Source organism: Pseudoliparis swirei, chromosome 20 (assembly GCF_029220125.1).
Source record: "Pseudoliparis swirei isolate HS2019 ecotype Mariana Trench chromosome 20, NWPU_hadal_v1, whole genome shotgun sequence".
Classification (NCBI taxonomy): domain Eukaryota; kingdom Metazoa; phylum Chordata; class Actinopteri; order Perciformes; family Liparidae; genus Pseudoliparis; species Pseudoliparis swirei.
Window position 1 is genome coordinate 19,627,695 of NC_079407.1, and position 20,635 is coordinate 19,648,329.

A 20,635-nucleotide genomic window follows, 5' to 3' on the forward strand; every position below is an offset into this window, starting at 1 on the left:
GTTTTGGGCCCATATCAAAGACCTATTTTGCAGATGTAGCTGTTTGCCTGCATGTAAAGTTGCATCATGAAGACCAACTGTGACAAAGTCCACAAGGCCCTTTTCTGTAGGCTGCCAGTTTATAATTTCATACTTTGCTGCTGGGTCTCCATCCTCATTAAAGTAAACCTCATCTCCGTCCTTTGTTTTGAACTGAATCTTTTTCAGAAGCTGTAAAATCTAAGAAGATGTAGAACATTATCTGACATAAACTTCGAAATGTTAAAAAGAATAGTTTCCTTGTTATAGTTACATAAAAAATATTATCGCTGCTAGGCTTCAACTCACCTTATATGGATCAAGCTGCACTGTGTTGTTACAGGTTTCTTTGCAGTTGAGAATACTATGAAGTGTGTGAGCCACAGCATACACTCCTTTGTATACATTGTTAAAGATTGGCATCAGTGACATATCAGTAAAGCTGTTTTGTACTCCAGTCAGATTTTCATGTCCAGTACATTGTCTCAGATGTCCTGATGATGGCTGTGACTGCCTGAACTTACAGCTAAATAATGCTTCCCAAAACTCTGTAAACATTTCATTACTAGATGAATTGAGCGGCTTTACATCCAACATGAACTCTCTAATGCCACTGACATGTGCTTTGGGGATCGACAGGCCTATGGCACCATCCAAAATGTGATGCCTATCCATTGCGGCAGTGTGTGAATCAAATATCCAGCCCTCGCTGCCTACCCACTGGTACCCAGTCAAGTTGTTGTGGGAAAACTCATGTAATAACACATCCATATCCATGTGGGAGAGGAAAGCCACAATAACCTTGGAAGTAGAAGTCTTGATAGTGTCAATTATCTTTTGTATTTTATCTGGTGGATCTGTTCTAAAGAAAGACACAGAGTACTCCAGACAGATCCCCAGCTGCCGTGCGGTTTCTATAAATGTGGCCATGCCATTATTACCATAATCATCATTTGTTCTAATAGCTCCAACCCAAGTCCAACCAAAATGCTTGACCAACTGGGCCATGGCCCTGCTCTGGTAGTAGTCACTGGGTATGGTTCTGAGGAAGGATGGGTACTTGGTTTTATCACTGAGACAAGCACAAGTAGCAAAATGGCTGATCTAAGAGAAAAGAGAAATGATTTACAACTACAAAGATATTAAATAGAATGCTATGATCAGTTGGAAGATTTAAACAATTATAAAATTGTTTTCCCAATGAATAACAATTTAACAATCTTACCAACCATTGGGATGTGAAAGGGTCCGATGACAGTAGCTATAGCCATGCAAGGTGAAGATGACGTTTCTCCCATAATGGCCTGCACATTGGAAAGTCTGATACATGGTGCCTGGGAAGTGGCCGATGCTACTGCATTACCATTAGCCAATGACAATGCAACCCTTACACCTCTGGCAATGGAGCCACATGAATCATAAATATTGTAGCCCAGAGAGATTCCAGGCAGTAGGTCTGTGCTGTTATTAATCTCCTCAATGGCAAAGAGCATAGCCTGGGCAAACTGGAACCCTCTGAAATTCAGACTTAATGCAGGCAGTTATACATTGTTGTAATATGAAATATTTAGAAATATAAACAAAAGCATCATGAATTCAATTATTTTTATAGTATTAGTATACATTACAGGCATTCCTCATTTAAAATACTCAAAATGACTTTCTTCTAGATATTCTGAAATCAAAATAGATATATTGTGTATAATTTACCTGGTGCATTGCAGTGGCAGTGGCATTTGATGGTAGGTATCCTCTCTGTCTTTCCAGCTGCTGTGGAAAGAAAATATGCCCCCCAACATGATGTCCCCATCCTTATAAAACTGGGGGCTCTCAGGAACCCCTCTCTGCCTGCACACCAGCTCCTTAGTCTGAGAGAAAGATGCAACTAGCAGGAGTTGTAAGAGTGCCCATCCCTGCTCTGGCCACTTCTGTGTGGATGGCATACTGTCAAAGAGAGCTAAACCAATGCGGCATCATGTGTGCCTTAAGGGTAATTCTATATTTGCAATGGTATTTATACATTTTGATCCAGCAATGCGAATAATAATAAAATAATGATGTGTCATCTCTGTGGAGCAGGGCAGGAGGAGGGAGGTTCCCAAAAAAGGCTTGTGGGCCTTAGCAAATCAAAGCTGATATCTAGCACACTACAAATGACCATTTATGGCATCTTTGTGGATTCCCAGCCAGATCATCTGTCAATAATCTCAGCTGTCAAACAATTGGATCACCAGCTCCCCATCTCCACCGACGTCCCTCTGTCCCTTCCAGATCACCCTCTCTGCCAAAGTCCAGCGAAATCACGAGTCGACCGTCCACCTTTGGATTCCTGCTCAGCTACTTTTCCGTCTCTAGGGCGCCCACCTGAGCTGCCCTGTTGTTAAAGCCTCCACTGTGGAAACAACCGATATGCATTGGTTCTTCCTGATGTAATGTTACCGTTTATGCTTTATGTGCAGCCTACAATTAAAAAACAGTATACATACAGTGCATCCGGAAAGTATTCACAGCGCTTAATTTTTTCCACATTTTGTTATGTTACAGCCTTATTCCAAAATGGATTAAATTCATTATTTTCCTTAACATTCTACACACAAAAACCCATAATGACAAAGTGAAAACTGTTTTTTGCACATTTTTGCACATTTCTTAAAAATAAAGAACGAAAACATAACATGTACAAAAGTATTCACAGCCTTTGCTCAATACTTTGTTGAAGCACCTTTGGCAGCAATTACAGCCTCAAGTCTTCTTGGGTATGATTCCACAAGCGTGGCACACCTATTTCTGGCCAGTTTCTCCCATTCTTCTTTGCAGAACCTCTCAAGTTCCATCAGGTTGGATGGGGAGCGTCGGTGCACAGCCATTTTCAGATCTCTCCAGAGATGTTCAATCGGGTTCAAGTCAGGGCTCTGGCTGGGCCACTCGAGGACATTCACAGAGTCGTCCCGAAGCCACTCCTTTGTTATCTCGGCTGTGTGCTTCGGGTCGTTGTCCTGTTGGAAGATGAACCGTTGCCCCAGTCTGAGGTCCAGAGCGCTTTGGAGCATGTTTTCATCGAGGATGTCTCTGTACATTGCTGCATTCATCTTTCCCTCAATCCTGACTCGTCTCCCAGTTCCTCCCGCTGAAAAACATCCCCACAGCATGATGCTGCCACCACCATGCTTCACTGTAGGGATGGTATTGGCCAGGTGATGAGCAGTGCCTGGTTTCCTCCAGACATGACGCTTGGCATTCAGGCCAAAGAGTTCAATCTTTGTTTCATCAGACCAGAGAATTTTGTTTCTCATGGTCTGAGAGTCCTTCAGGTGCTTTTTTGCAAACTCTAGGCGGGCTGTCATGTGCTTTTTACTGAGGAGTGTCTTCCGTCTGGCCACTCTACCAAACAGGCCTGATTTGTGGAGTGCTGCAGAGATGGTTGTCCTTCTGGAAGGTTGTCCTCTCTTCATAGAACAACGCTGGAGCTCTGTCAGAGTGACCATCGGGTTCCTGGTCACCTCCCTGACTAAGGCCCTTCTCCCCCGATCGCTCAGTCTGGCTGGGCGGCCAACTCTAGGAAGAGTCCTGGTGGTTCCAAACTTCTTCCATTTCCGGATGATGGAGGCCACTGTGCTCATTGGGACTTTCAATGCTGCAGAAATCTTTCTGTACCCTTCGCCAGATCTGTGACTCCAATCAAACATCTCAAGGATGATCAGTGGAAACAGGATGCACCTGAGCTAAATTTTTAGTGTCATGGCAAAGGCTGTGAATACTTATGTACATGTTATGTTTTCGTTCTTTATTTTTAATAAATGTGCAAAAATGTGCAAAAAACAGTTTTCACTTTGTCATTATGGGTTGTTGTGTGTAGAATGTTGAGGAAAATAATGAATTTAATACATTTTGGAATAAGGCTGTAACATAACAAAATGTGGAAAAAGTGAAGCGCTGTGAATACTTTCCGGATGCACTGTATATGTATTATTTTTTCAATAGTTGAGGTCGTCCACAAGCTTTCCACGTGCCAACTGCAATAATACCCCACACAGTACTAAAACACCTAGTTGGGAATCAGTTTTTAAAAAAAAATGTTTTGCCTGTTTATCGCAGTTTGATGAAGACCCTTCACTCTTTCAACATCACACACGCAGCCATGTATACATGGCAAGTTGGAAGACCGACAAAGCCCGGACCTCAACCCAATCAAATTACTTTGGCCTGATCTGAAACGTAGACAGGATGTTTCACCTGACATGATAAAACTACATGCCAAAGCTAATCTATTTCTACTGAATATACAAACTTGTATGGGAGGAAATTCCCATACATGAGCCAAATGGAGAATACTTAGCTCAAACACCCACAACAAAAGGGAAACACACCGTATGCAAATTTAAAAAGATACATTTTATTGCACAAAACAAACCAAATGTCAACAGTTGAACCAAATTAAACTAAATTAAAAATGCTTAGAATATGAGGTGTGGACGTTAATGAAACTTGAAGTATATGTGAGGGTTTGACAAAAGAAACTAATCAAACCATAGCAGAGCAGTTGCCTGAAGGGAGAAGCAGTGAAAAAGCTGCAGTCGTGCTTTAAGTGATGTTGAAAGGTTTTTTGAGAGAAGGGACAACCTTGCTTTGCCTGCTGCCACCACAACCCAGTCCTGGATAAGTGTAATAAAATGGATGGATGGACTGTTCAAATTAAGAAAAACAGTACAGTTGCAGTAGGTAAAACCAAAACAGAGCAACAGGGATAGGTTAGACTGGTGAAAGATAGATACAATGATATACATGTGTTCCAGTCTCAAATACGCATTAAATAGTTTTCAGTTTTCAGAATTATTTTTCTCCTCCCTTTCCCATCATATTCTTTTTTGTATTCTTCTCAGGTTTCAAGAGGATAATATAACATTTTGGAATAAAAATACAAAACAGCAGTCCAAAACTAGAGGCCAGAATAGCAAATATTTCTACAGCAACACTGGACTTCCCAGGAGAGCTGATATAAGCTGGGATAAAAGTGATCCACACTGCACAAAATATCAGCATGCTAAAGGTGATGAATTTAGCTTCATTAAAATTATCGGGTAGTTTCCGGCCCAGAAAAGCAAGAATAAAACAAAACATGGCCAGAAGTCCAATGTATCCAAGTACAGCCCAGAAGCCTACAGCTGAACCCAAAGCACACTCTAAGATGATTTTGTCCTTGAATTGCTTAAAATTCTTAAATGGAAAAGGAGGAGAAATTGTTAACCATAGGATACATATGATAACCTGTATGAGAGTGAAACACAGAACACTGAGTCTCTGCTGTGCAGGTCCAAACCATTTCATCACATTGCTACTGGGAAGTGTGGCCCTGAAGGCCATTAACACCATTATAGTTTTCCCCAGAACACAAGAGATACAGAGGACAAAGGTGATGCCGAATGCTATGTGTCGCAGCATGCAGGACCACTCAGTGGGCCGGCCTATGAAGGTCAGAGAACACAGGAAACACAGAGTCAAGGAGAAGAGCAGCAGGAAGCTCAGCTCAGAGTTGTTGGCCCTGACAATAGGAGTTTTTCTATATAAGAAGAAAATGAGTGCCACAACATTAGTGATGCATGTTCCAAATAGCGATGCTGCAGTGAGCAGTGCTCCCATAATCTCCTTGTATGATAGAAACTCTGCATTCTTCTTCACACAGGCATCTCTTCTCTCATTTGACCAATATTCAGGGTTGCATCGGAAACAGGTGATAGAATCTGAAAAAAAGTATATTAAACCAGGTGTTGGATTTGCTAAGTATATTTATATTTTATTTTATTTCAAATTTAAATTTTTTCTTTGCATAAAATACATGACTACAAGGTAAGAAATGTATAGTATTATGATGGTTACATCGTATCAGTTTGAATAATCTCGATTGTATGTGGACAAGATCTAATACATACAGGACTGTCTCAGAAAATTAGAATATTGTGATAAAAGTTTTTTTCTTTATTAATGCAAAAAAAAAAAATGTCATGCATTCATCTTCATTCATTACAAACTGAAAAATATGACCTTTTATTTTATTCTTTTATTGATTGCTGATTATGGCTTACAAAAAAAGAAACCTAAAAAATCCTAAATATTTCCTCAGACCAAGACCAAGTTAAAAAAAATTTTATAACAGCTGAGTGTTTGTCAGGGCTCAGAAAAGTTCTGCAGGTTTTTTAAGATTAAATAGACAATTTAAGGTGATTTGTTTAATACCCTAGTATACTTTTTTTCTTGATATTCTATTATAGAGAGAGAGATATTGAGTTTTTTGAGCTGTTTAAGTATAAACAATAAATCATAAAAATAAGGCTAAAATAAATGCATGATTCTTTGTGAATCCAGAATATGAATTTGATTTTTTTTTTTTTTTTTAATTTTCTGCAAAACAGAGAATATCATGTATAGGTATTATCTGTAATGTTTTGATTAATTTCTAAGCATAAGATATATTTTAAAACGTCCATTTTCAATGATGCTGCTCAAACAATTGTATCTACTCTAAATATACATTCATTGCATTTTCAGAGGGAGATCATGTCAAATGTCAAACCTTTGGTTGGTGAGCACAAAACTATTTTGCATAATCAGGCACCACAAGGAGGAGGTGAGAGATTACTGTAGGCCTTTGTTTATTTTCTACATGTATCATTTTACTTTACCTGTAATGTTGCTTATTTCTCCCTCTGCACATCTTAAACAGTCATAGCAGCAGACTGGCTTTCCTTTCTGGAGGACCTTGCGAGTTCCTGGAGGACACTTCTCACTGCAAACTGACAAAGGCACCTGCATGAACAGAACAACCATGAGAAAGATGTATGTGCAATTAGGACAATTCAAATACACTGTTTCCAACAACTTCAGGGATAGCATTGAATCATACCTCTTTTGAGTTTTGGGCCCATATTAAAGATCTATTTAGCATATTCATCTCTTTGCCTGCATGTAAAGTTGCATCATAAAGACCAACTGTGACAAAGTCCACAGGGCCCTTTTCTGTAGGCTGCCAGTTTATGATTTCATACTTTGCTGCTGGGTCTCCATCCTCATTAAAGTAAACCTCATCTCCGTCCTTTGTTTTGAACTGAATCTTTTTCAGAAGCTGTAAAATCTAAGAAGATGTAGAACATTATCTGACATACATGTTATAGGCTTAACTTCAAAATGTGAACAAAATAGTTTCCTTGTTTTAGTGACAAACAATATTATCGCTGCTAGGCTTCAACTCACCTTATATGGATCAAGCGGCACTGTGTTGTTACAGGTTTCTTTACAGTTGAGAATACTATGAAGTGTGTGAGCCACAGCATACACTCCTTTGTATACATTGTTAATGATTGGCATCAGTGACATATCAGTAAAGCTGTTTTGTACTCCAGTCAGATTTTCATGTCCAGTACATTGTCTCAGATGTCCTGATGATGGCTGTGACTGCCTGAACTTACAGCTAAATAATGCTTCCCAAAACTCTGTAAACATTTCATTACTAGATGAATTGAGCGGCTTTACATCCAACATGAACTCTCTAATGCCACTGATATGTGCTTTGGGGATCGACAGGCCTATGGCACCATCCAGAATGTGATGCCTATCCATTGCCGCAATTTGTGAATCAAATATCCAGCTCTCACTGCCTACCCACTGGTACCCAGTTAAGTTGTTATGAGTCAACTCATGTAATAACACATCCATATCCATGTGGTTGAGGAAAGCCACAATAACCTTGGAAGTAGAAGTCTTGATAGTGTCAATTATCTTTTGTATTTTATCTGGTGGATATGTTCTAAAGAAAGACACAGAGTACTCCAGACAGATCCCCAGCCGCCGTGCGGCTTCTATAAATGTGGCCATGCCATTATTGCCATAATCATCATTTGTTCTAATAGCTCCAACCCAAGTCCAACCAAAATGCTTGACCAACTGGGCCAGGGCCCTGCTCTGGTAGTAGTCACTGGGTATGGTTCTGAGGAAGGATGGGTACCTGGTTTTATCACTGAGACAAGCACAAGTAGCAAAATGGCTGATCTAAGAGAAAAGAGAAATGATTTACCACTACAAAGATATTAAATAGAATGCTATGATCAGCTGGAAGATTTAAACAATTATAATATTGTTCTCCCAATAAATAACAATGAAACAATTTTACCAACCATTGGGATGTGAAAAGGTCCGATGACAGTAGCTATAGCCATGCAAGGTGAAGATGACGTTTCTCCCATAATGGCCTGCACATTGGAAAGTCTGATACATGGTGCCTGGGAAGTGGCCGATGCTACTGCATTACCATTAGCCAATGACAATGCAACCCTTACACCTCTGGCAATGGAGCCACATGAATCATACATCTCGTAGCCCAGAGAGATTCCAGGCAGTAGGTCTGTGCTGTTATTGATCTCCTCAATGGCAAAGAGCATAGCCTGAGCAAACTGGAACTCTCTGAAATTCAGACTTAATGCAGGCAGTTATACATTGTTGTAATATGAAATATTCTTGAAATATTAACAAAAGCATCATGAATTCAATTATTTTAAAAGTATTAGTATACATTACAGGCATTTCTCACTTCAAATACTCAAAAGGACTTTCTCTTAGATATTCTGAAATCAAAATACATATATTGTGTATAATTTACCTGGTGCATTGCAGTGGCAGTGGCATTTGATGGTAGGTATCCTGTCTGTCTTTCCAGCTGCTGTGGAAAGAAAATATGCCCCCCAACATGATGTCCCCATCCTTATAAAACTGGGGGCTCTCAGGAACCCCTCTTTGCCTGCACACCAGCTCCTTAGTCTGAGAGAAAGATGCAACTAGCAGGAGTTGTAAGACTGCCCATCCCTGCTCTGGCCACTTCTGTGTGGATGGCATACTGTCAAAGAGAGCTAAACCAATGCATCATGTGTGCCTTAAGGGTAATTCTATATTTGCAATGGTATTTATACATTTTGATCCAGCAATGCGAATAATAATAAAATAATGATGTGTCATCTCTGTGGAGCAGGGCAGGAGGAGGGAGGTTCCCAAAAAGCTTGGGGCCTTGCAAATCAAAGCTGATATCTAGCACTACAAATGACCATTTATGGCATCCCAGATCATCTGTCAATAATCTCAGCTGTCAAACAATTGGATCACCAGCTCCCCATCTCCACCGACGTCCCTCTGTCCCTTCCAGATCACCCTCTCTGCCAAAGTCCAGCGAAATCACGAGTCGACCGTCCACCTTGGATTCCTGCTCAGCTACTTTCCGTCTCTAGGCGCCCACCTGAGCTGCCCTGTTGTTAAAGCCCACTGTGGAAACAACCGATATGCATTGGTTCTTCCTGATGTAATGTTACCGTTTATGCTTTATGTGCAGCCTACAATTAAAAACAGTATACACAGTGTCCGAGTATTCACAGCGCTTAATTTTTTCACATTTTGTTATAATATAGCCTTATTCCAAAATGGATTAAATTCATTTTAACATTCTACACACAAAACCCATAATGACAAACTGAAACTGTTTTTGCAATTTTGCACATTTATTAAAAATAAAGAACGAAAACATAACATGTACATAAGTATTCACAGCCTTTGCTCAATACTTTGTTGAAGCACCTTTGGCAGCAATTACAGCCTCAAGTCTTCTTGGGTATGATTCCACAAGCGTGGCACACCTATTTCTGGGCAGTTTCTCCCATTCTTCTTTGCAGAACCTCTCAAGTTCCATCAGGTTGGATGGGGAGCGTCAGTGCACAGCCATTTTCAGATCTCTCCAGAGACAGATGTGTGCCTTTCTCAATCATGTCCAATCAACTGAATTTAGCACAGGTGGACTCCAATCAAACATCTCAAGGATGATCAGTGGAAACAGGATGCACCCGAGCTAAATTTTGAGTGTCATGGCAAAGGCTGTGAATACTTATGTACATGTTATGTTTTCGTTCTTTATTTTTAATAAATGTGCAAAAATTAGCAAAAACAGTTTTTATGGGTTGTTGTGTGTAGAATGTTGAGAAATAATGAATTTAATCCATTATGGAATAAGGCTGTAACATAACAAAATGTGGAAAAGTGAGCGCTGTGAATACTTTCCGGATGCACTGTATATGTATTATTTTTTCAATAGTTGAGGTCGTCCACAAGCTTTCCACGTGCCAACTGCAATAATACCCCACACAGTACTAAAACACCTAGTTGGGAATCAGTTTTTAAAAAAAAATTGTTTTGCATGTTTATCGCAGTTTGATGAAGACCCTTCACTCTTTCAACATGACACACGCAGCCATGTATACATGGCAAGTTGGAAGACCAACAAAGCCCGGACCTCAACCCAATCAAATTACTTTGGCCTGAACTGAAACGTAGACAGGATGTTTCACCTGACATGATAAAACTACATGCCAAAGCTAATCTATTTCTACTGAATATACAAACTTGTATGGGAGGAAATTCCCATACATGAGCCAAATGGAGAATACTTAGCTCAAACACCCACAACAAAAGGGAAACACACCGTATGCAAATTTAAAAAGATAAATTTTATTGCACAAAACAAACCAAATGTCAACAGTTGAACCAAATTAAACTAAATTAAAAATGCTTCGAATATGAGGCGTGGACGTTAATGAAACTTGAAGTATATGTGAGGGTTTGACAAAAGAAACTAATCAAACCATAGCAGAGCAGTTGCCTGAAGGGAGAAGCAGTGAAAAAGCTGCAGTCGTGCTTTAAGTGATGTTGAAAGGTTTTCTGAGAGAAGGGACAACCTTGCTTTGCTGCCACCACACAGTCCTGGATAAGTGTAATAAAATGGATGGATGGACTGTTCAAATTAAGAAAAACAATACAGTTGCAAAGGTACCAAAACAGAGCAACAGGGATAGGTTAGACTGGTGAAAGATAGATACAATAATATACATGTGTTCCAGTCTCAAATACGGCAGGCAAATAAATGCATTAAATAGTTTTTAGCTTTCAGAATTATTTTGCAGCTCCTTCCTTTCCCATCATATTCTTTTTTGTATTCTTCTCAGGTTTCAAGAGGATAATATAACATTTTGGAATAAAAATGCAAAATAGCAGTCCAAAACTAGAGGCCAGAATAGCAAATATTTCTACAGCAACACTGAACTTCCCAGGAGAGCTGATATAAGCTGGGATGAAAGTGATCCATACTGCACAAAATATCAGCATGCTAAAGGTGATGAATTTAGCTTCATTAAAATTATCGGGCAGTTTCCGGGCCAGAAAAGCAAGAATAAAACAAAACATGGCCAGAAGTCCAATGTATCCAAGTACAGCCCAGAAGCCTACAGCTGAACCCAAAGCACACTCTAAGATGATTTTGTCCTTGAATTGCTTAAAATTCTTAAATGGAAAAGGAGGAGAAATTGTTAACCATAGGATACATATGATAACCTGTATGAGAGTGAAACACAGAACACTGAGTCTCTGCTGTGCAGGTCCAAACCATTTCATCACATTGCTACTGGGAAGTGTGGCCCTGAAGGCCATTAACACCATTATAGTTTTCCCCAGAACACAAGAGATACAGAGGACAAAGGTGATGCCGAATGCTGTGTGTCGCAGCATGCAGGACCACTCAGTGGGCCGGCCTATGAAGGTCAGAGAACACAGGAAACACAGAGTCAAGGAGAAGAGCAGCAGGAAGCTGAGCTCAGAGTTGTTGGCCCTGACAATAGGAGTTTTTCTATATAAGAAGAAAATGAGTGCCACAACATTAGTGATGCATGTTCCAAATAGCGACGCTGCAGTGAGCAGTGCTCCCATAATCTCCTTGTATGATAGAAACTCTGCATTCTTCTTCACACAGGCATCTCTTCTCTCATTTGACCAATATTCAGGGTGGCATCGCACACAGGTGATAGAATCTGAAAAAAAAGTATATTAAACCAGGTGTTGGATTTGCTAAGTATATTTATATTTTATTTTATTTCTAATTTTAATTTTTTCTATGCATAAAAGACATGACTACAAGGTAAGAAATGTATAGTATTATGATGGTTACATCGTATCAGTTTGAATAATCTCGATTGTATGTGGACAAGATCTAATACATATTGGTATTATCTGTAATGTTTTGTTTAGGTTGTTTAATTTCTAAGCATAAGATATATTTTAAAACGTCAATTTTCAATGATGCTGCTCAAACAATTGTATCTACTCTAAATATACATTCATTGCATTTTCAGAGGGAGATCATGTCAAATGTCAAACCTTTGGTTGGTGAGCACAAAACTATTTTGCATAATAAGGCACCACAAGGAGGAGGTGAGAGATTACTGTAGGCCTTTCTTTATTTTCTACATGTATCAATTTAATTTACCTGTAATGTTGCTTATTTCTCCCTCTGCACATCTTAAACACTCATAGCAACAGACTGGCTTTCCTTTCTGGAGGACCTTGCGAGTTCCTGGAGGACACTTCTCACTGCAAACTGACAAAGGCACCTGCATGAACAGAACAACCATGAGAAAGATGTATGTGCAATGAGGACAATTCAAATACACTGTATCCAACAACTTCAGGGATAGCATTGAATCATACCTCTTTTGAGTTTTGGGCCCATATCAAAGATATATTTAGCAGATTCATCTGTTTGCCTGCATGTAAAGTTGAATCATGAAGACCAACTATGATGAAGTCCACAAGGCCCTTTTCTGTAGGTTGCCAGTTTATGATTTCATACTTTGCTGCTGGGTCTCCATCCTCATTAAAGTAAACCTCATCTCCGTCCTTTGTTTTGAACTGAATCTTTTTTAGAAGCTGTAAAATCTAAGAAGATGTAGAACATTATCTGACATACATGTTATAGGTTAAACTTCAAAATGTTAACAAAATAGTTTCCTTGTTTTAGTGACAAACAATATTATCGCTGCTAGTCTTCAACTCACCTTATATGGATCAAGCGGCACTGTGTTGTTACAGGTTTCTTTACAGTTGAGAATACTATGAAGTGTGTGAGCCACAGCATACACTCCTTTGTATACATTGTTAAAGATTGGCATCAGTGACATATCAGTAAAGCTGTTTTGTACTCCAGTCAGATTTTCATGTCCAGTACATTGTCTCAGATGTCCTGATGATGGCTGTGACTGCCTGAACTTACAGCTAAATAATGCTTCCCAAAACTCTGTAAACATTTCATTACTAGATGAATTGAGCGGCTTTACATCCAACATGAACTCTCTAATGCCACTGACATGTGCTTTGGGGATCGACAGGCCTATGGCACCATCCAAAATGTGATGCCTATCCATTGCCGCAATTTGTGAATCAAATATCCAGCTCTCACTGCCTACCCACTGGTACCCAGTTAAGTTGTTATGAGTCAACTCATGTAATAACACATCCATATCCATGTGGGAGAGGAAAGCCACAATAACCTTGGAAGTAGAAGTCTTGATAGTGTCAATTATCTTTTGTATTTTATCTGGTGGATATGTTCTAAAGAAAGACACAGAGTACTCCAGACAGATCCCCAGCCGCCGTGCGGCTTCTATAAATGTGGCCATGCCATTATTGCCATAATCATCATTTGTTCTAATAGCTCCAACCCAAGTCCAACCAAAATGCTTGACCAACTGGGCCAGGGCCCTGCTCTGGTAGTAGTCACTGGGTATGGTTCTGAGGAAGGATGGGTACTTGGTTTTATCACTGAGACAAGCACAAGTAGCAAAATGGCTGATCTAAGAGAAAAGAGAAATGATTTACCACAACAAAGATATGAAATAGAATGCTATGATCAGCTTGAAGATTTAAACAATTCTAACATTGTTTTCCCAATAAATAACAATTCAACAATCATACCAACCATTGGGATGTGAAAGGGTCCGATGACAGTAGCTATAGCCATGCAAGGTGAAGATGATGTTTCTCCCATAATGGCCTGCACATTGGAAAGTCTGATACATGGTGCCTGGGAAGTGGCCGATGCTACTGCATTACCATTAGCCAATGACAATGCAACCCTTACACTTCTGGCAATGGAGCCACATGTATCATACATCTCGTAGCCCAGAGAGATTCCAGGCAGTAGGTCTGTGCTGTTATTGATCTCCTCAATGGCAAAGAGCATAGCCTGGGCAAACTGGAACTCTCTGAAATTCAGACTTAATGCAGGCAGTTATACATTGTTGTCATATGAAATATTCTTGAAATATAAACAAAAGCATAACAAATTCAATTCTTTAATGGTATTAATATACACCACAGGGATTTCTCATTTCAAATACTCAGTAGGACTTCCTTTTAGATATTCTGGAATCAAAATAGATTTAGTTTGTATAATTTACCTGGTGCATTGCAGTGGCAGTGGTTTCTGATGGTAGGTATCCTGTCTGTCTTTCCAGCTGCTGTGGAAAGAAAATATGCCCCCCAACATGATGTTCCCATCCTTATAAAACTGGGGGCTCTCAGGAACCCCTATTTGCCTGCACACCAGCTCCTTAGTCTGAGAGAAAGATGCAACTAGCAAGAGTTGTAAGAGTGCCCATCCCTGCTCTGGCCACTTCTGTGTGGATGGCATACTGTCAAAGAGAGCTAAACCAATGCGGCATCATGTCTGCCTTAAGGGTAATTCAAAACGTGCAATGGTATTTATACATTTTGATCCAGCAATGCAAATAATAATAGAACAATAATTTGTCATCTCTGTGGAGCAGGGCAGAAGGAGGGAGGTTCCCAAAAAAGGCTTGTGGGCCTCAGTGTCTCAAAGCTGATATCTGGCAAACTCCAAATGACCATCTATGGCATCTTTTTGGATTCCTAGCCAGATCATCTGTCAATAATCTCAGCTGTCAAACAATAGGATTACCAGCTCCCCATCTCCACCGATGTCCCTCTGTCCCTTCCAGATCACCCTCTCTGCCAAAGTCCAGCGAAATCACGAGTCGGCCGTCCACCTTTGAATTCCTGCTCAGCTACTTTTCCGTTTCTAGAGCGCCCACCTGAGCTGCCCTGTTGTTAAAGCCTCCACTGTGGAAACAACCGATATGCATTGGTTCTTCCTGATGTAATGTTACCGTTTATGCTTCCAATGCAACGTTTTTTTCAATAGGTTCTCCACACGCTTTCCATGTGCCAACTGCAATAATACCCCACATGGTACTAAAACAGCTGGTTGGGAATATTTTTTTTAGCAATGATACATTTTCATTTTTATGGCAGTTTGGTGAAGACCCTTCAGTCTTTCAACATGACACACACAGCCATGTATACATGGCAGGTTGGATGGCCAACAAAACCCGGACCTCAACCAAATAAAATTACTTTGGCTTGAACTGAAAAACAGACAGGACGTTTCACCCGACATGATAAAACTACATGCCAAAGCTCATCTATTTCTACTGCTAATACACTTGTATGGGAGGAAATTCCCATACACGAGCCAACTTTAGAATGTAATTGGATAGTCTTCACAGAAGAATTTTGGAGATTAATTTGAATTACCATATAGTTTTGGAGGGAATCACTCAGAGCGATATGTCCAACAGTCCTACAGGTCTGCAATGTTTGGGTATTGAGACATAGATCATTTTTAATGTGAAAGTACAGTTTTACAGGAAAAAAATAAACAGGCAAAGGCTGCAGGGTTGGGTCCTTTCTTCCCTTCTTTTCTTGTTGCGATTCACTTGATGTGAGCCAAATACTCCATTGTGCTGATCGCTGCAATATATAGTTGTTTGTAGTATTCAATAGTTTCCTTTATTCGCAGTTTGAACAGTTATTTTGCCTCCGAATCTTCTACATCAAGAAAATATATCCCTCATTGTCCATATATTCATTGTGAAAATATTGTTAATCTTAGAAATGGGTCTTCAGGGCTCTCAAGTTTTGAAGACAGGCAAGCGTGAGATTTCAATCAGCACCCGATGCTCACCTGTGCGCGCATCGCAGCTGAGCGTTGCGCGCGCCGGCATTCGAGCCGAGAAGAATTGTTGACGGGGGGGGGGGGTGCTAGTGACTTTGTCTTTGCTCCGTCCCGTCTGTAGCGATCACGATCGGCGTATTGAGCACCCCTGCATTCAAACATGAAATAGCCGAGAGTTTTTTTCAGCGCGAGAAATACGATGTGTGGCGGGAGTGCGTGAGACTTGATATCCCTGGGTCTTACATCTAACTGGATATTTGTTGTTAACATTCAGCACATCACATCGATTCTCAATGGTTAAAAAACAACAACGTCATACTATGTCTTTATTTTCCATATTTATTATTGAAGTTTGTTGAGTTCAATACTCAAACACATCAAATATTCTCCAGTAAAGATCTTCAGGGGATCATGATGCTACAGCCCTGACGGTATGTTTCCAGTGTAAACTTAGGGGACAGGTGTTTGTGTGGAGAAAGAAGAATGGAGAAACGTTGAACTCTGAAGGGAGTTTATTTGTTTTTCAGTGGGACGAGCCTGAGGTGTAAATCATGGTTAGGCCTGAGGCACCTGCACTTCATCACATATGTTCCTATCAGCCCCCAAAGGACATACTCTGTGGGGAGATCAAAAGTGTTTCATAAACTAACCGCCATCTCTACAAACATACAAACAACAATTCATTTTTAATTAAAGAAGACCTAAGAGGCATATCAGGTGGCAATTAGCATCCTGTTGACTAAAAAATAACAATAACACCAAATTAAATATCACATGGCCCAATGACTTGCTAAATCAGCTGTGCTAAATTGTTTATTTAGATTAGTTGTCAAAAGTGTAACTTTAATGCCCTTATCCAAATGCCAAATTCACAAAAAGCTATGTAACATGTATGGTAAATTAAAATAAAATAAAATATACATTTTCCAAAATCATATAAGAGTAATTAATGGATGAGGATGATTGTTTTGTAAAATACACAACATTCATGGCCTCCATTATTACAAAATAGCATATTTTTTCAGGAGAGGAAGTTCATACTCATATGTCTTCTATACTTTCCATACAAATCACATTTTTTATAAAAATGGAATGCCATAATAATAAGCATCAAAACACAGACACTATTTGTTCATAAAGTTGCCATCACAATTTAACAAAATATCTATTTAGTTTTGAATTGATTCATGTGTAATCTAACATACGGTAGGTTTCCACCATATTTGTCCTTGCATGTAGAGAAGTATAGCAAGCAAAATATACTGAACTTAGATAATGCAAAATATAGTTACTTTATATTACAATAGGAAGTTGGTTACTTTGAAGCTAATATTGTTTCTATTTTCTGGAAAATTTAATCTATAACAATTCATGGTATTTCGTAACTTATCATATGTTGTGTAGAGAACTTATTCTGTAAAGTAACTAATAACTACACCTTTATTACACAATGGAAACTGTCCTATCTCTCCTATCTCACTTATCTCTGATTGGTTGGTAAGAGGCCGGTGACCCCTATCCTCAGCTAAGATAATAAATAGTCACATTTAACATGTGTTCATTTCGACATGGGTGGTAGCTCTGGACAATCTGAATTTCAGAGTGTAAAATGTCACTAGTGATATTAGGACTGCTTTTCTTGTGGCATCTTTTGTCATTTGGAGCGAATGAGGAAGCTCATTTTTGTCAGATCCTTGGGAGTCCAGAGATCCCACTGCTGTCTAAGGAGGGGGATGTAATGATTGGGGGAGCCTTTTCCATCCACAGCAAAATCACACAGCCTCCGCTTTCCTTTACAGAAAAACCATCACGGCTCACATGTTCCAGGTAATGTTGAGCTATGTCTTTTCAAATATGTCCTCATGAGCTGTGTCATAGTGAACAAAGTTGATTGTTGCTCTTTTTGTTTCAGTGTGAACCTCAGGGAGTTTCGATTTGCACAGACCATGATCTTTGCAATTCAAGAAATAAACAAAAGCAAATTTCTTCTTCCCAATGTTTCGATTGGATATCGTATTTATGACAACTGTGGCTCAACATTATCCTCAATGCGTGCTGTGATGGCCCTGATGAACGGTGATGAGTGGACTGTAGGAAAGAGCTGTTCTGGTCAATCAGCTGTTCACGCTATTATCGGGGAGTCTGAATCCTCTTCAACCATAGTGCTGTCCCGGACTACTGGACCATTCAAAATACCTGTGGTATGAGCAATACTTGTGCATCACTGTCTCTATTACATGAAAACTCTTTGTATTAGTTTTTCTCTCTTTGTGTATTCTCAGATAAGTCATTCAGCTACTTGTGAATGTTTAAGCAATAGGAAGGAGTATCCCTCCTTCTTTAGAACTATTGCCAGCGATCGTTACCAAAGTCGAGCTCTTGCCCAGATGGTCAAGCACTTTGGCTGGACCTGGGTCGGGGCAGTCAACAGTGACAGTGACTATGGCAACAATGGCATGGCCATCTTCCTTGCTGCAGCCCAGGAGGAAGGAGTGTGTGTGGAGTATACAGAGAAATTTCACCGGGCAGAACCAGAAAAACTCATGAAAGTCATAGAAGTGATCCGAAAGAGCACTGCCCGGGTCATTGTTGGTTTCCTGGCACACGTGGAGATGAACAACCTTCTTGAGAAGTTAACTCTGTACAACATCACAGGCCTGCAGTTTATTGGTGTGGAGGCCTGGATCACTGCTAACAGCCTTGTGACTCCCACCAGCTTCCGTGTACTGGGAGGTTCACTGGGTTTTGCAATGCAAAAGACCAACATAAGTGGCCTGGGTGATTTTTTAATCAAGGATTTCTGGGATACAGAGTTTAAGTGTAAGGAGACAAACAGGGACACCAAGGCAGAAACAGTGCTATGCAAAGCCAACCAGGATCTTATGGAGCTCAAATACAATGATGATGATGTTGAAGAGCTGCGATACTCTAATAACATCTACAGAGCTGTCTACGCTGTGGCCCATTCTCTGCACAGCATTCTAAAGTGCTCAGAAAGTCAGGGGTGTGACAGGACGATAGAGGTTACTCCCTGGCAGGTAAAAAGGACAAACTACTGTACGGTTTATTAATTAGCTTTCTTCATTTACATGTTGGTTTATTGCCTTATTGTTTTTAAAGGTCGTGGAGTCATTGAAGCAGGTCAATTTTACTACTAATAATGGAGACCAGGTATGGTTTGACAGCACTGGAGCAGCTGTGGCTAGGTATGAGGTGGTGAACTGGCAGCGTGGATCTGATGACTCGGTCCAATTTAAACCTGTCGGTTATTATGATGCCTCCCTACCTCCTGGACAGAAGTTTGTCCTCAAGACTGAAGCCATAATCTGGCCTGGAGGGAAGACAGAGGCAAATATAATTGTTGACAGTAATGCAATGCAAGGCTTTGAAATAGTTTGTCCTGAATGGTTGATTATAAAAACTTAACATCTATTCTCTTTTTCGATTTAAAGTTGCCTCTCTCAATGTGCAGTGAAATATGTCGTCCAGGAACTTATAAAGTCCTTCAGAAAGGAAAGCCAGTCTGCTGCTATGACTGCATACCATGTGCAGAGGGAGACATCAGCAACAGCACAGGTATATGTACCACAGACCTTAGATATGGTAATTTTCATACATTGTTTGCTTTTCACACTCTATGTATCATGCTAAAGTTCACTATGCTACAGTCTCGTATTCACATTTTTACAATCTAACTGATAGAATCACAATAATAGTGAGCATTTTCCTATTACAGATTCTAATGACTGCAAAAAGTGTCCTGAAGAGTATTGGTCCAATCAAAACAGAGATGCATGTGTACTGAAAAATGTCGAGTTCCTCTACTTCACTGAGGTTATGGGTATAATTCTTGTATTTTTCACTTTGTTTGGTGTGTTCCTAACTTTAATTGTGGCCACACTATTCTTGATCAATAAGGACTCTCCCTTGGTGAAAGCCAACAACTCTGAGCTGAGCTTCCTGCTGCTCTTCTCCTTGACTCTGTGTTTCCTGTGTTCTTTGACCTTCATAGGCCGGCCCACTGAGTGGTCCTGCATGCTGCGACACACAGCATTCGGTATCACCTTTGTCCTCTGTATCTCTTGTGTTCTGGGGAAAACTATAGTGGTGTTAATGGCCTTCAGGGCATCACTTCCAAGTAGCAATGTGATGAAATGGTTTGGACCTGCACAGCAGAGACTCAGTGTTCTGTGTTTCACTCTCATACAGGTTCTTATTTGCACATTATGGCTGACAATCAACCCTCCATATCCATTCAAAAATATGAAACACTATAAAGAAAAGATTATTCTTGAGTGCACCCTGGGATCAACTGTGGCGTACTGGGCTGTGTTAGGATATATAGGTCTCCTAGCTGTGTTATGTTTTGTACTTGCTTTTTTGGCTAGAAAGTTGCCTGATAATTTCAATGAAGCTAAATTCATCACCTTTAGCATGTTGATATTTTGTGCGGTCTGGATCACATTTATCCCAGCATATGTCAGCTCTCCAGGAAAGTTAACTGTGGCTGTAGAGATATTTGCTATTTTAGCCTCCAGTTATGGACTACTTCTCTGTATATTTGCACCAAAATGCTTCATTATTGTACTCAAACCTGAACTGAACACAAAAAAACATCTGATGGGAAAAACGGCATCCGATTAAAGGGATTTTTTTTCTCAATGTTATTCAACCTTGTTTTGCTTTTAGTAATGTATATGTATCTCGAATGTAAAAAAAATGCTTGAGAAA

At 39.9% G+C, this 20,635-nt stretch overlaps 5 protein-coding genes across 6 annotated transcripts; 1 reads left to right on the forward strand and 4 right to left on the reverse strand.

The window, feature by feature from the left end:
- LOC130211230 (extracellular calcium-sensing receptor-like) lies at positions 1 to 1,403 on the reverse strand. Its single transcript, XM_056441960.1, has 4 exons — positions 1,248 to 1,403; positions 328 to 1,122; positions 134 to 219; positions 1 to 47 (listed from the first exon to the last, which is right to left on the reverse strand). The coding sequence occupies exons 1-4, from the start codon at positions 1,314 to 1,316 to the stop codon at positions 23 to 25; spliced, it is 975 nt and encodes a 324-aa protein (XP_056297935.1). The 5' UTR covers positions 1,317 to 1,403; the 3' UTR covers positions 1 to 22.
- Positions 1,404 to 4,391: 2,988 nt separating this feature from the next.
- Positions 4,392 to 8,912, reverse strand: LOC130211226 (extracellular calcium-sensing receptor-like). Of its 2 annotated transcripts, XM_056441955.1 has the most exons (3): positions 8,666 to 8,912; positions 6,696 to 6,819; positions 4,392 to 5,756 (listed from the first exon to the last, which is right to left on the reverse strand). In XM_056441955.1, the coding sequence occupies exons 1-3, from the start codon at positions 8,672 to 8,674 to the stop codon at positions 4,849 to 4,851; spliced, it is 1,041 nt and encodes a 346-aa protein (XP_056297930.1). In that variant the 5' UTR covers positions 8,675 to 8,912; the 3' UTR covers positions 4,392 to 4,848. The 2 variants fall into 2 exon arrangements, with proteins under 2 accessions (XP_056297930.1, XP_056297929.1); XM_056441954.1 differs by lacking the exon at positions 8,666 to 8,912 and having other exon boundaries at positions 6,696 to 7,009.
- LOC130211227 (extracellular calcium-sensing receptor-like) lies at positions 7,056 to 8,678 on the reverse strand. Its single transcript, XM_056441957.1, has 2 exons — positions 8,184 to 8,678; positions 7,056 to 8,058 (listed from the first exon to the last, which is right to left on the reverse strand). Exons 1-2 carry the CDS (start codon positions 8,445 to 8,447, stop codon positions 7,255 to 7,257), a joined length of 1,068 nt encoding a protein of 355 aa, XP_056297932.1. The 5' UTR covers positions 8,448 to 8,678; the 3' UTR covers positions 7,056 to 7,254.
- Positions 8,913 to 10,992: 2,080 nt separating the features above from the next.
- On the reverse strand, positions 10,993 to 14,431 carry LOC130211220 (extracellular calcium-sensing receptor-like). Its single transcript, XM_056441947.1, has 6 exons — positions 14,328 to 14,431; positions 13,847 to 14,144; positions 12,927 to 13,721; positions 12,580 to 12,807; positions 12,359 to 12,482; positions 10,993 to 11,903 (listed from the first exon to the last, which is right to left on the reverse strand). Exons 1-6 carry the CDS (start codon positions 14,414 to 14,416, stop codon positions 10,993 to 10,995), a joined length of 2,445 nt encoding a protein of 814 aa, XP_056297922.1. The 5' UTR covers positions 14,417 to 14,431.
- Positions 14,432 to 17,591: 3,160 nt separating this feature from the next.
- LOC130211222 (extracellular calcium-sensing receptor-like) lies at positions 17,592 to 20,548 on the forward strand. Its single transcript, XM_056441950.1, has 6 exons — positions 17,592 to 17,731; positions 17,817 to 18,105; positions 18,187 to 18,942; positions 19,025 to 19,252; positions 19,357 to 19,480; positions 19,641 to 20,548. Exons 1-6 carry the CDS (start codon positions 17,643 to 17,645, stop codon positions 20,546 to 20,548), a joined length of 2,394 nt encoding a protein of 797 aa, XP_056297925.1. The 5' UTR covers positions 17,592 to 17,642.
- The last annotated feature ends 87 nt before the right edge of the window (positions 20,549 to 20,635 follow it).